This window comes from Physeter macrocephalus, chromosome 5, assembly GCF_002837175.3.
Source record: "Physeter macrocephalus isolate SW-GA chromosome 5, ASM283717v5, whole genome shotgun sequence".
NCBI lineage: Eukaryota > Metazoa > Chordata > Mammalia > Artiodactyla > Physeteridae > Physeter > Physeter macrocephalus.
The window spans coordinates 66,114,132-66,130,040 of record NC_041218.1 but is presented as its reverse complement, the minus strand read 5'-3'; the positions used below and the strand labels follow the sequence as shown (position 1 = coordinate 66,130,040).

General features: G+C 34.8%; 1 protein-coding gene across 14 annotated transcripts in view; it reads right to left on the bottom strand.

Moving 5' to 3' along the window:
- The window catches only part of PHF14 (PHD finger protein 14), a 208,555-nt gene that overhangs the window by 87,775 nt on the left and 104,871 nt on the right, over nt 1–15,909 (bottom strand). Inside the window, exon 17 of one of the 14 annotated variants that reach the window (XM_007113167.4) lies at nt 8,200–8,350. The exons of 11 other annotated variants lie outside the window; for them this stretch is intronic. In XM_007113167.4, coding sequence (XP_007113229.1) covers nt 8,281–8,350 — 70 coding nt within the window. In that variant the 3' untranslated portion in view covers nt 8,200–8,280. Of the gene's footprint in view, nt 1–8,199; nt 8,351–11,214; nt 11,295–13,538; nt 13,558–15,909 lie in introns of those variants that run through there. 2 more of the 14 variants (XM_028490059.2, XM_028490060.2) reach the window with 2 other exon arrangements.

The following is a 15,909-nucleotide window of genomic DNA, read 5'->3' as shown; positions in this document are numbered from 1 at the left end:
TAGATACTTTGGTCACCAAAACAAAGCTTTAAAAAAACCCACAGAATATTAAACAATCTCATCTTGAGGATCTCCTAAGAGATAATTCCATTTCTCTGGACTCAGCCTGTGGTCCAACTAAACCAAGGACATCTACCCCAATTCTTTCAGTTCCTCTGTTCTTATGGAACATGATTCCTTACCAGACCTTCGGAGACAGGGAGACACAGTCATTTACTTAAAGTAAAGGTAGGAAAACTAGGATTGGATACTTGAGTTGTACAGAACAGATGTGTAACAGTTACTAGATCTATTTCCAGGGTTTGGATTCCTCTATTTATAATCACATAACTGTAAGTGCATTCTGAAAATTTTTAATTCAACAACTTCTAAAAAGAAACCTCACAATTCCCTATGATGTCATTGACCTATTGTATTTCTCTCCGAAAAATAAATATAGCCACTAATCTTTCTGTTATTGGTATCACCATTTTTTCAAATTAGTTATCTTGAAGTCGGATAGTTTGGTTTAACACTCCCCTTTCTTCCTGGCCTCCTCATTTTCGCTAATTATCTGCTGTAACTTCTGGTGTGAACTTACGTCTCCTGAATGTATTGAATCCTTTCCATTTATTTTTCCATCAGTCTAAGTTCTAGGCCCCCAAACTGGTCTATCTCCAGCTGCCCATTCATTCATCACACAGGCCACCACAATATCAATCTCCTAAAGGACTATTCTCCCTATTATTTCTTACCTTCAATGAATCCCCATTCGGACTCTTAAAATCTTTAGCCTGAATCCAGGCCCCAATCTACCTTTAACCTACATTACAAATGACTCCAAGGATCCCACGCTATTTTTCTGTTTTTTTTTTGTTTGTTTTTTTTTTGCGGTACGCGGGCCTCTCACTGCTGTGGCCTCTCCCGTGGCGGAGCACAGGCTCCGGACGCGCAGGCTCAGCGGCCATGGCCCACGGGCCCAGCCGCCCCGCGGCATGCGGGATCCTCCCGGACCGGGGCACGAACCCGTGACCCCAGCATCAGCAGGCGGACTCTCAACCACTGTGCCACCAGGGAAGCCCCCCCACGCTATTTCTTTATTCATATTCATTCATTCTCTTGAAGGATTTGGTACCTCCCATCTCAATCTTCTGAAACCTGCTCATACATACTTCAAGATGCAACTCAAATGTCTCCTTGGTTTACATAAGACTTCTCCCTCATCCTTTTAGGAATACTCCCATCATCCTCTAAATTCTTATGTCTCTTATATACCTTCCATATAACAGTTTGATGGATGAATAAATAAATGCATTTTAATATCCTTAATAAATATTAAATAGTTTAGAAAATAAATTTGATGAGAATAAACACAGGAATCTTATTTTTTAAAAAATAGGGGGGGAAATAGATTCCATACTTTCTTCACAAATGAAAGCGTCAAAAGCACAGTCAAATTTTTGGTCAGAGTGCTCAAGGCTCTCACTACATGAAACTCAACTTTCCTTTTAAAAAGATCTACGTTTACAGGTCATGTTACAACAAGGTTCTTGATATAATCAGGCAATTTTTCAATTCTTTAATAATTGACACCAATGAGTAAACTGACAAAAGAAATGGGTCTGGAAGATTCCAGTCACTTAAAAAGAAAGTCATTGACTGATATAATTTCACTTGGATGTGACTGAACCCCACTTATTTAGTCTTTCCTAGGCCTATCTTCCTTGTGCAGCTGTCTGTGTCCATCTGATTTACTGAGCGCTTACAGGGAGTGCCTAACAATTTCACTCAAAGCAGAAGTCCTCCTCCACTTGCTATTATTTGGAGAGAACATACTTAAAGAGTTACTTTTATGTAGTTCAATCTATCAAAACTGGCTAAATCACACTTAGGGCCCTTCATGTATTATCTTTGTAACAAAAAATGACACATACACACACAGAGACACCCACACAGAATACATGAACAATACTACACTAAAAAATCATACAGTTGTTTAATAGTATAGTCATGAGGTAATTTTTCTCAAACTTGCCTATTTTTGGAATATAGACATACATTAAGTACCTCAATAAAAAATGTTTCCAGAGTTCTGAATTTCAACTTTTAAAGAAACTATGGCGTATTCAGATAAGGTCCAGAGGAAAACTATAAAGAATTATGTAACTGATAGAGTATCTATGAAAGAAAGGCTGTAGAAACTGGGTTATTCGCTTCTTAATTTTTTTCTAAATTTCTTTCTTTACTTTCATTCACCAAAGAATTAAAGTAAGGGTGTAATAAAACAAACTTTGGTTAAATGACAACATACCCTTGCCTAGCATAGAATTCAATATCATAATAACCAATTTGGGTAAATGAGAAAAGGTATTGTTTTGGCAAGGGAACAAAGATCACAAAAACCTTTTCTCTTTCTTTTAAATATGCAGGGTTTTAAAATGAAAAAAAAAATCCTATTTAACAGTAAATGAATCTTTTGAAAATTGTGGCAATTTTCAGAAGATTCTGGTAATTATTTCACTTACTGTGTTCTAGTTTCTAACTCTAGTTCTATTAAATAAAGTTAGTGTAAATCAAAATTGTAGTTGATAAAGATAAAAAAACAAGATGAAAACAATCTAATTCCAAATCTAAAATCTAATTCCTTTTTTTTTTTTTTTTTTTTTGGCCGCACTGCACAGCTTGCGGGATCTTAGTTCCCCAATCATGGATTGAACTCTGGCCACGGTAGTGAAAGCACCAAGTCCTAACCACTGGACTGCCAGGATATTCCCCCAAATCTAATTCGTATCTTCGAGTACTACACGTTAAGAAGTATAAAGGGAGCAATGTTATGTATATATGTGTGTTTATATATGTCTATATATAAAAGAAGAATTATTCTTATTTACCAGTATAAAAAGAGACTTAATGAGACTGAAAAGTTTGCCCACAGATAACATGTCTGTCTGATATATATTTTATGTATATAGGTGTGTTTATATATGTCTATATATAAAAGAAGAATTATTCTTATTTACCAGTATAAAAAGAGACTTAATGAGACTGAAAAGTTTGCCCACAGATAACATGTCTGTCTGATATCAATAAACCACACATGGTTACCAAAAATTATTTTTAGGGATTTAAGACAGCCAAACAACATCAGAACAAGAAGAAGTAGGAAATTTATAAAGTGAGCAATTTTATATATGGGATATACTACTACTACTATAATGGGTGCAGAATTTAAAAAGATGTGACTGTGAAGATTAAAGGTCAAGAAATGTATAAAGAATTAAGTTTTTTGTACCATTTCCACTCAAGTGACCAGACTAAATGAATAAAATGTCACAGAATAAAAGTAGCTACTGTCACAAAAGGGAAATGTGGAAACCCAATGACATACAGTGACATGACACTGCAAAAGGTTTAGTTATTTCCAGTATTTAAACAATGAAAAGGCTTGTGCAGTTAAATCAGAAGGAGCTATATTCTCTAAAACTAAAATGACAACTAAAATGATGAACAGTGCAGATACTAGACTAAAAGTGTTAAAAAGTATAAATATTTCATTAAAACTAATAATACTGTTAATAGGGCATGTAAGGACACAATTGTGCACCATAATAGTCTCTTTAAAAAGAGGATTATTGTAAGGACTTAATAACACAGAACGTGTAAAAACAGTATGATAATGAATGCTGAAGTCAAGAGGTCTGGGTTCTAAACCTAATTCACACTAACCAAGTGATCTTTTACAAACTATCCATCCAAAGAATTACGGAAAGATTATAGTATGCTAAATTTTATCCCAGCACTTGAGATATAAAGTATAACTCTTCATTAAATTCACAGTCTGATGGAGGGGTCAAGTGAACAAAAGTGTAAGACCCTAAAGAGGAGAGATTCAATACAGAGTGGTAAGTATTATTAGCATAGAGGCCTATATAAACTGCCAATGAAGCATATCAGGTAGACAGACTATCTTGCTTGATGAGTAGGAGAGAGCAGGTTAAGGAAAGGATTAACAAAACAAAACAAAAAAGATTAACAGAGGATTAAAGCAAGTGTTAAAAGGTAAGTAGGAATTTATCAGGGAGAGAATATGTGGGGTAAAATTTGAGGCAGAAGGAAAGTACAGAGGAATTTTTAAAGAGTACGTCAGAAAATCCACATAGTTTGGTAGGTTGGAGTAAAGAGTACTTGTTGGATAAAAGTGACAGGGAACACCTCTTCTACTGTACTGTTATGAAAAGAGGAGAGGGAAGGGTGGTGGAAGAGAGACGCCTATGGATATCAATAAGGTTATATGTAAGTTACAGGTTCCATGTCAGAAAGTTTAGGCATTTCTGTCTGATGGCTTCTGTTTTCTATGTGAAGCAGGAGACAAGGTCATTTGTTAAACATGAAGAAGGAAGAGAAAAGGGAGCCTGTGCTCCGCAACAAGAGCGGCTGCGACAGTGAGAGGCCCGCGCACCGCGATGAAGAGTGGCCCCCGCTAAAAAATCTAATTCCAAATCAAAAATCTAATTCCTTTTTTTTTTTTTTTTTTTTTTTTTGGCCGCACTGCACAGCTTGCGGGATCTTAGTTCCCCAATCATGGATTGAACTCTGGCCACGGTAGTGAAAGCACCAAGTCCTAACCACTGGACTGCCAGGATATTCCCCCAAATCTAATTCGTATCTTCGAGTACTACACGTTAAGAAGTATAAAGGGAGCAATGTTATGTATATATGTGTGTTTATATATGTCTATATATAAAAGAAGAATTATTCTTATTTACCAGTATAAAAAGAGACTTAATGAGACTGAAAAGTTTGCCCACAGATAACATGTCTGTCTGATATCAATAAACCACACATGGTTACCAAAAATTATTTTTAGGGATTTAAGACAGCCAAACAACATCAGAACAAGAAGAAGTAGGAAATTTATAAAGTGAGCAATTTTATATATGGGATATACTACTACTACTATAATGGGTGCAGAATTTAAAAAGATGTGACTGTGAAGATTAAAGGTCAAGAAATGTATAAAGAATTAAGTTTTTTGTACCATTTCCACTCAAGTGACCAGACTAAATGAATAAAATGTCACAGAATAAAAGTAGCTACTGTCACAAAAGGGAAATGTGGAAACCCAATGACATACAGTGACATGACACTGCAAAAGGTTTAGTTATTTCCAGTATTTAAACAATGAAAAGGCTTGTGCAGTTAAATCAGAAGGAGCTATATTCTCTAAAACTAAAATGACAACTAAAATGATGAACAGTGCAGATACTAGACTAAAAGTGTTAAAAAGTATAAATATTTCATTAAAACTAATAATACTGTTAATAGGGCATGTAAGGACACAATTGTGCACCATAATAGTCTCTTTAAAAAGAGGATTATTGTAAGGACTTAATAACACAGAACGTGTAAAAACAGTATGATAATGAATGCTGAAGTCAAGAGGTCTGGGTTCTAAACCTAATTCACACTAACCAAGTGATCTTTTACAAACTATCCATCCAAAGAATTACGGAAAGATTATAGTATGCTAAATTTTATCCCAGCACTTGAGATATAAAGTATAACTCTTCATTAAATTCACAGTCTGATGGAGGGGTCAAGTGAACAAAAGTGTAAGACCCTAAAGAGGAGAGATTCAATACAGAGTGGTAAGTATTATTAGCATAGAGGCCTATATAAACTGCCAATGAAGCATATCAGGTAGACAGACTATCTTGCTTGATGAGTAGGAGAGAGCAGGTTAAGGAAAGGATTAACAAAACAAAACAAAAAAGATTAACAGAGGATTAAAGCAAGTGTTAAAAGGTAAGTAGGAATTTATCAGGGAGAGAATATGTGGGGTAAAATTTGAGGCAGAAGGAAAGTACAGAGGAATTTTTAAAGAGTACGTCAGAAAATCCACATAGTTTGGTAGGTTGGAGTAAAGAGTACTTGTTGGATAAAAGTGACAGGGAACACCTCTTCTACTGTACTGTTATGAAAAGAGGAGAGGGAAGGGTGGTGGAAGAGAGACGCCTATGGATATCAATAAGGTTATATGTAAGTTACAGGTTCCATGTCAGAAAGTTTAGGCATTTCTGTCTGATGGCTTCTGTTTTCTATGTGAAGCAGGAGACAAGGTCATTTGTTAAATATGAAGAAGGAAGAGAAAAGGTGATGAAACAAGGAGCATGAGAAGAACGGAAATAGGTGCTGTCAGGAATGAAAGTTCAAGTTTCACATCAAAAAACACAGCATGGGGCTTCCCTGGTGGCGCAGTGGTTGAGAGTCTGCCTGCCAATGCAGGGGACACGGGTTCGAGCCCTAGTCTGGGAAGATCCCACATGCCGCGGAGCAACTGGGCCCGTGAGTCACAACTACTGAGCCTGTGCATCTGGAGCCTGTGCTCCGCAACAAGAGAGGCCGCGACAGTGAGAGGCCCGCGCACCGCGATGAAGAGTGGCCCCCGCTCACTGCAACTAGAGAAAGCCCTCGCACAGAAACGAAGACCCAACACAGCCAAATAAATAAATAAATTAAATTTAAAAAAAAAAAAGCAAACAAACAAATCAAAAAAAAAAAAAAAGGTAAAGAAAGAACCACAGTGTCTTTTATTGCTGTGGAATTACCCCAGAAGCCAAATTAGAAATTTTCAACCTGTTAATAATTTTCTTTCAGATTAAAATGGAAAGGAGACCCAGACCATTAAAATTATAAAACAAAGTACAGCCTTATTTCCTCTACTCTGACTAAAATTAGATTATGACTTAGTCAGATCTAACTTAACTGACTCTGCATTGCCCAAGCAGTTAAAATTAGCAAAAACTAATGGTTAACATACATATTTTCAGATTAAAAATAATTCAGATTTCCATGAAGTAGGTACTATCCTTAGAAACACAAGAGGAATGTTAAGGGTAATAAAACTAATTTAAGAGTTTAAATATATCTTAACTCATAGAATAAAGCCATGAAGAAAAAAATGAACTGAATTACTACACAAATTATAATAAAAAAAGTATGACAATAACTACCATCCCAATCTATTGGGTGGGCCAAAAGTTTCATTTGTTTTTTTCCATAAGATGGCTCTAGTAGCACTTAGTTGTTTTTAACTTCATTCGAACAATTTTGTTAGAGTGTATGTGACCATTGTCATATCAGCATGCATTTTAAAAAAAGACATCAAAATTGGTGAATTTTTTTTTTTTTTTTTTTTTTTTTTGCTGTACGCAGTCTCTCACTGTTGTGGCCTCTCCCTTTGCGGAGCACAGGCTCCGGACGCGCAGGCTCAGCGGCCATGGCTCACGGGCCCAGCCGCTCCGTGGCATGTGGGAAACCAACATTTTCAGCATATTATGCTTTATTATTTCAAGAAAGGTAAAAATGCAACTGAAACACAAAACAAGATTTGTGCATTGTAGGAAGAAGGTGCTGTGACTGATTCAATGTGTCAAAAGTAGTTTGCGAAGTTTCATGCTGGAGATTTCTTGCTGGACGATGCTCCATGGTCGGGTAGATCAGTTGAAGTTGACAGCGATCAAATTGAGATATTAACTGAGATCAACGTTATACCATGCAGGAGATAGCCGACATACTCAAAATATGTCAAGCATTGAAAATCATTTGTACCAGCTTGCTTATGTTCATCACTATGATGTTTGGGCTGCACATAAGTCAAGCGAAAAAAACCTTCTTGACCATATTTCCACATGCGATTCTCTATTTAAACGTAATGAAAACGTTCCGTTTTAAAAACAAATTGTGATGGGCGATGAAAAGTGGATACTGTACGATAATGTGGAATGGAAGAGATCGTGGGGCAAGCGAAATGAACCACCACCAACCACACCGAAGGCCGGTCTTCATCCAAAGAAGGTGATGTTGTGTATATATGGTGGGAATGGAAGGGAGTCCTCTATTATGAGCTCCTTCTGGAAAACCAAAGGATTAATTCCAACAAGTACCGCTCCCAATTAGACCAACTGAAAGCAGCACTTGACGAAAAGCGTCCAGAATTAGTCAACAGAAAAAGCATAATCTTCCAGCAGGATAACGCAAGACCACATGCTTCTTTGATGACGAGGCAAAAACTGTTACAGCTTGGCTGGGAAGTTCTGATTCATCCGCCGTATTCACCAGACATTGCACCTTTGGATTTCCATTTATTTCTGTCTTTACAAAATTCTCTTAATGTAAAAAATTTATTTAGGTCTGTACAAAATTCTCTTAATGGAAAAAATTTCGATTCCCTGGAACACTGTAAAAGGCACCTGGAACAGTTCTTTGCTCAAAAAGATAATAAGTTTTGGGAAGATGGAATTATGAAGTTGCCTGAAAAATGGCAGAAGGTAGTGGAACAAAAGGGTGAATACGCTGGTCAATAAAGTTCCTGGCGAAAATGAAAAATGTGTCTTTTATTTTTACTTAAAAAACCGAAGGCACTTTTTGGCCAACCCAATAAATCAGGCTTTGACATTCTGTACATAAAAATAATGTAACTAAGCCAAGTTACCACTAATATCTCATGACTGTTACTCTAAAATATTAAATATGAATGATTTTAATTAAAATCTGTAGATTCTCTATTCTCTACATTTATGTAAAGGGCATACTATGTCATAAGCATGGAGCCTGGGACTGGGAATATTAAAATTAACTTAATTATTAAGATACGGTACTTATACACTAAGAATCATGGGTGGAACAAGAAATATAGACTAAATATAAATGACTGAGAAGCCCTCATTCCAGAGAAAAACAGGCGACCAGTTTAGATAAGAGCAAGTTAAAGTTAAAGGAAGATGGCATGAAACTAACAGGAAAGTTTTAGGAAGGAGAACTAGGTTATCTGGAGCTGTGAATAACTGAAATGAAGATTAAAAGACTGAGGTTAGGTTTGGAGGGCCTTAGAAGCCATGTTTTAAACTCTGGATTTACCTTGTAAGAAATGAGAAGCTTCTGGACAAATTTAAGTACAACATGAACAAATTCTTTATACAACTAGATGGAGACTGGTGACATTCAAACTAGTAAAGGTGCTGGTTACTCTAATAGACTAAGAGGGAGTTAATGAAGGCATATAACTTCTATTTCTATTCATTTAATCGTCACAGCAATTCTATGAGATAGGAGCGATTACTATTCCCAGTTTATAAATGAGGAAACTAAGGCACAGAGAGTATATAACTAACTCAAAGTCAAAACTAATAACTACTGGCTGAGGATTTGAACCCAAATGATTTGGTTCCCAAATACAACTAGTTGAACCACAGTTTTGCCACTGATAAGAACTAGAGTAAAACACTGAAACTATGAAAACCAAAAGTTTTAAGAAGGAACGTTGGTCACCAATGTTAAATGCTGAAATGAGACCAAATACGAAGAGTACATAGAAAATTAAAAGGCCATTGAATTTAGCAATTCAGAGTTTGCCAGTGACTTCTTCAATGAAAACAATAATTTTTGCCTCTGTAATCAACCACCAAACATATATCAAGGTTCAATCACCAAACATGTATCCAACTTCCTCAAGGTCTGAAACACCATACAAAAGGTTATAACATCGACAAGTAGCTTCAACATGCTTGAAAATTTGCATTCTCAATACTTAAAAATTAACAAAATACAGTCTCTGTAAAACAAATTACGTTTTTAAATCAACAGAAGAATTTGACATATACTAGTAAAGCAAAATAACATTTTTATATTATGCTAATGCAAAAGTAAAATAAAAATTATTTTTAAATGACATAGTAACTCAGATCTTTAAAAATATTTCAAGCAAAACTGCACAAAGATCATCTAAAGGGCAAAGACAAATAATATGCACTGCCTGCCTAAATAATGTATGAGATATTAGTTGGTTATGTCATAACACATCATATTAGTTTTTTTAGACATAAAAATCACAACATATAAAAATTAAAATTTCAATTTTGCAAAAAGTACCATTAGCAAGCAAAGTACACATACAAACACACACACAAAATACCTGAAAGAAAAGATCTGCAACTTATACAAAGATATGTGATAAACTCATTTTTAAAAAAGAGAAAACATCTCAATAAATAAAGAGGCACAGGATGTGGAAAGACAACACATGGATGAGAAAATCCAGATGGCTAATCAATATATGAATAAACACTCAACCTCACAGGCAGTTACAAAATAAAATCAAAATGTCAATTTCTACCCACCAGACTGTCAAAAACTTATGCAATAACATCTTCACACAATAATGTCTATTGGGAAATGAAATAACAGTAGCCATTAAAATGTAAAATATGCATAGACTTTGGTCTAGCAAACTCAGTTTGGGATAGAAATCAAACAGAAAAAAAACCCATGAATTTCCACTTACAGGGAAATACTACAGTTAATTATGGTACATCCACATTATTTTGTAGCTATTTAAAAGACTGGTTTAGTTCTACATTTACTGAAAAAGTCCATTATGTGTTCTCAAGTTTAAAAAAAAACAAAACAAATTTCAGAGTAAAGCCTACAAAAGCTATAAAAGGGAGAGAGCGAGGAGGCCAGCCAATGGGCCCTGAACTTTTTGTTTGCACTTAGAAGAAAGAAGTATGGATGATTATACATTAAACTATGTCTGTTACCCCAAATGGATAGGGTTTTGAGTAAGTAGGGTGAAAATAACATTCCTCTATATACTTATTTAAGTGATTACAAACAACATATATTGCTTTGGTACTTAAAAAACAATCTGATAAACTAATAAATGCATTCTAAATCCAGTATGACAGTATCTCCGAAATAAAAGGCTATCTGTATATGCAAAACATTTGTTTTACTAATGGTTTTTATTTATTTTTTCCAGAATATATGTGTATTGTATGTGTGTATATATTTTCTTCCTGAACATGTTTAAGTTTTGTAATTATTTTTAACTACATTTTTAGCAAATAGTAATAGCTATGGAAATAGCATCTTATAAAGTATCTTTTTATATCTTACTTATGTAATGTTACAATCCCCCAAAACAACCATAAATTGTGCTATTTTAGGTCAAATAATTCTGCACAGATCTCTGCTTGAATCTACCTACTGCCATAAAAGGACTTCCCATCTTCCTGAGTATGCTTACAAAGTCTCTTTTCTCTTCTGGAATGTCTTGCTCCATTCTTCCCTACTTGCTTAAATTAAACCTAGCCATTATTTTACAACTTCATTGGTTTTATTGCTTACCACTGTTTTGCTTTGTTTTTTTTTTCCCCAATTATCTTTCCGGGTAATCCTATACTGAGTTCCCATTATGTGAGAATTTTCATAAAACACATTATTTCTATGTAACAAATTTCTGTAGCTTTCTGGTCCTGATGATGGAGAGAGTGGGTGGGTGGTGGGATGGGGGGAGGAAGGGAAGGAGGAGAAAGGAAGAAGGAAGAGGGAAGGAGGGTGAGAGGGAGGGGAAGAAAGGAAAAAAGGAAGAAAGAGAAAAAGGAAAGAAAAATAAAGGTATTCGTTCAGTAAGGTATACTTTAATTATATCACTAAGAAGCCCCTAAGTCACTTTTAGTTGAAAACATATATCCACACCATGTATCCATAGGTGCAAAAAAGCTTTGTACTACTTTTACGTGGGACAACTTTATGACTTCATTCCCAATAGAAATGTGTCCTCTCAAAGTTAACAGGCATTGATCTTTTAGACCAGTGATATTCCTACTTTGTTTCTCTGTAAAATCAGCTCTAGTAATATACATCTAAAGCGACAATAAAAAGTAGGTCACTTTCTGGGTTACATGTAATACATGCAGTCTATGTAATTACTGAACAAAGCTTTCCTATTTATTGACATGTCACTTCTGATCAAGAGTTACTAGGAAGAAAAAAGAAGAGGGGAGAACAATGGAGGAAAAAATTAACTTTAAAGAACAAACAACACTGTTTTAAAGATATAATAAAACTAAATGATTTGTCTATCACAGTTAACATAAAATGTTAAGGGGTAAAAGCCACGTTCCTAAAACACATTTAACTTATTTATTTTGAAAACAGATTCCTGTAATAGAATTCAGTGCTTGGTCACTCTTCCCCTACATTCCTATCCTAAACTTTGGTTTCTTTTCAATGAAAAAAAGGAGTCAGCAAAACAAAATGCCCCCATTAACTCATTCTGCAACATTTTGTATCAAAAAAGTAATGGGAAATGCACACATCAGGGAAAGGTTACTGTTCTGCCAGAACATCTTTTCACTGGGTTCAGAGCTCATCCTTCTACATAACCGTGCAGGCACTACTGATGGTTTTCTCTCTCAGTTTAATGTAGCATTTGAAGGATTATGGCATTTTCAGGAAACCACAGTGCAGTGATTTTAGTGGTTATCTGACTGAAAGTGATCTGTGACTTAGAATAACTGTGCTGTTTATGTGCAATGGTAAAAGTCAGCTACCAAGTCATTTCACAATGTCAACCTAATTCTTGATTGTGTATTTTCTTACAGGAGGTCAGTCTAGAAAGTAAGGCCAGAATTGGAGAAAACTCTTTTTAAATGGGAGCCTGTTGTATACAGGTATACTATATTTAACTTTAAATCCTATTAACTGCATTGTAATAGGAAGAGCTAATTCAGAAATTGATAATACTAATTCCTTCCAGTTTAGGATAAATGTAATTGCTTCTTGAAACTGTTTCACAAAAAGGATTAAAATGAAGAATTAAAAGAAAAATTAAGAATTAAAATGAAAAGAAACCATACATCATACATGTAAACCTATTAGGAGCTACAGAGCTACAGTAAATATGAGATATGCTACAAATATCCAGATAGCGTGTTATTTTTATCTACAAATATGTTTTAGTCTATTTAAAAGCTCAATCTATAATATTTTGATGTACAGAGTTAAGAAGAAAACAAAACCTTTTCAGATTGAAAGAAAACATTTTCTACTATAAACCATTCCTCACAAACCTACATCTCAATTAGTAAAAAATGAAAAGTGGCTGCCTTATAATTAACTCATATGTTTCTGGTAGGCTATGACCTATAAAGTATATAACTGAATTAAAATTAGAAAAAATATTATGGGTTAATAATACAATAAAAAATAGCACTGTTGGTGGGAGGTTTATGCTGTAAATTATTCAGAATCCCAGAATTTCTTTCTCTTTTTCTTCATTCCTATGGTATAATAAAATCATAGAATGTGAAAATTAAAAAAGATTTTCAAATCAATCTAATACACTGCTCATTCTATGAATGAGACAACTGGTGCCCAGAAAAGTTATCTGCATCCTCAGGGTTGAAACAGTCTTCAACCTCCCAATTTTAGCCCTATACCTTCCCCACCATTTTTCCTGGTTAGTTACCTAATTAAGTTGTCAAGTGAGGTTCATTTTTTGAGCCTATTAAGATAAATACTAAATGCACTACCACAAAAAAAAAAAAAGAGAAACTGTCCTTAATAAGCAAGAAAATTATATTCTTGGTTTTCCTAATTAACAACCTCTCCATATAGGTCAACAACATTAAGTAGAAAAGTAGAGTTATACTAATGACACATACCGCATCTAAAGAATAAGTGAATCAGGTGAAATGAGGGAAAAAATGAGGCTTGAAATCTTCTCATTTTTATCTTGAATCATAAAATAGAGACAGAAATATGAAAGTGTTGTTCAAATACAACGTTATAATACACACACACACACACACACACACACACACACACGCACGTTTTAAAACCTGAACAAGATCACTCTAAGGTTATATAATTCTGAGGTTATGTATTTCTTGAGATTTAAGTCTCTGTTTCACGTATGCTGAAGAAGGAATCAACTTGATGCAAAACTTCTCAACTAAGGAACAAACTGGCATTTATTTTATGAAGATTCTGAAATAACAATGTTCTTATTTGCTAAGCTCACTAAATTTCAAAGGACTGCAATTCTCTATTATCTTGTATTGTTCTTCTCATTTAAATGACCTCTCTTCTCAAAACAAAACAAAACCCTCAGATCACAGGTAATCAAGAGGCTGACTATCCGTGAGGTATATCTATTCTCCAAATTTAATCTACCAAATGTAATTACACTGTGCTGTTATCTTCCACCCCCCCCCACAACTGGTGGTTAATGCAAATACTCACCTCTCTAAAATTTCACATCATTGTGCCTATATACTCAGATTTCTTCATCTATAATTAGAGCGATGTGTGTTGTTCTTCAAGACAGAGGGACTACAAAAGCATTCAGTAAATAGATGATCACAATTAAAATTACTTGTGACCAAAAAGGTAAAAATATAGATGGCATCACAGATCTTCACAAACAGCAACTTCAGTTAATATATATGGTATTATGTATGTATCATATGTGTGAATTAAGTATGTACACATATGCCATTTTAATGTGTGTATATATAACATAAATACAATGTAAATATATTATATTCATTCATATACATGAATGAATATAATATTCATATACCCTTCAATCTTAAAGTTATTTGTAAAAGATGTAACTTGCACCTAAAAAAGGACAGAGTATATTTTGTTAAAAGCAAATGTCCCAGGGACTTCCCTGGTGGTCCGGTGGTAAAGAATCTGCCTTCCAAAGCAGGGGACTTGGGTTCGATCCCTGGACAGCGAACTAAGATCCCACATGCCGCGGGGCAGCTAAGCCCGTGTGCCCCAACTACTGAGCTGGAGTGCCTCAAACTACAGAGCCCACGCACTCTGTAGGCCACGCACCACAGCTAGAGAGAAGCCCATGCACCACAACTAGCGAGAAGCCCGAGCGCCACAATGAAGAGCCCGCGCTGCAGTTAAAGATCCCGCATGCCTCAACTAAGACCCAACACAGCCAAAAACAAAATAAAGAAAAAAACCCAAAAAAACAAAAAACACAAATGTCCCAGAGATAAACATCTACAAAGGTCAGATTTATTATGAGTGCTATGATCCTCATTTAATATAAATACAAATAAAGGATAATTTAATAACATCTAAAGTTAAAAAGGAAAAGTAGTTATTTAAATAAGTCCTTTTAATATCAAAGAAAATCAAATAGCATAGTTAGAAGAATAAAGATTATAGCACTGCAATCTCAACGAACATCAAATAGTCTCGAAAACCATAATATAAACAGAACATCAGATATGATCTTGAAAGAGATGTCATCATTTAGCCTGAAACAAATACATTTATAAAAGGCAAGTCTTACTCTACCAGGGAGCTGAAATGTAAATTTATGTTGAGACTGTATAGGTTAAGAGCATAGGCTCTGGAGCCAGACTACCTGAATTTGAGTATCAGTTTCACTACTTTCTTTTGGGAAGTTATTTAAGCTCTCTATGCCTTAGTTTCCCCAACAATTCAAAGGAGATAATACTACTGCTCACCTAATAGGGAAGCTGTAAGGATTAAATGATTCAAAATGTATACAGGAGGTACCTGACCCATGGTAAGCATTATATAAATGGTTTATTACAGTTGTCATTTGCATATATAGGGCATTTACAATTCCCTAACACTTGTGCCAAGCCACTTACTTGTATTTATCTCAATTAATCCTCCAACAATCTATGGGTTAGGTACTACTGATTATGGTTATTTTACAGATAAAGAAACTAAGCCACAGGGAACATAAAGGCAGAGCTCACAAATAACAGAAACAGGTTTCAAACCCAGCAGAGTGGCTATAAATCCCCACTTAATCATTCATTATATAAAACTCTCTCCCAAAATGTAGTTAAAATTTAATAACATTTAGGCTCTTCACATAAATTTAGCAGGTTTGTTTCAAAAACATCCAATGTAAAATATCAAGCTGAAGAAGGAATAAAATGGAATAATTTGTTCACATTTCAAGACTCACTTTAATTAGAAATATCTCTTTAATTAGAAATTCCTTTGTTAAAGAAAAAACATATTCAATGACAGCTGTTCAAGATGGTACGGCAGGCTTTATTTAGGACCATCATGATAGAT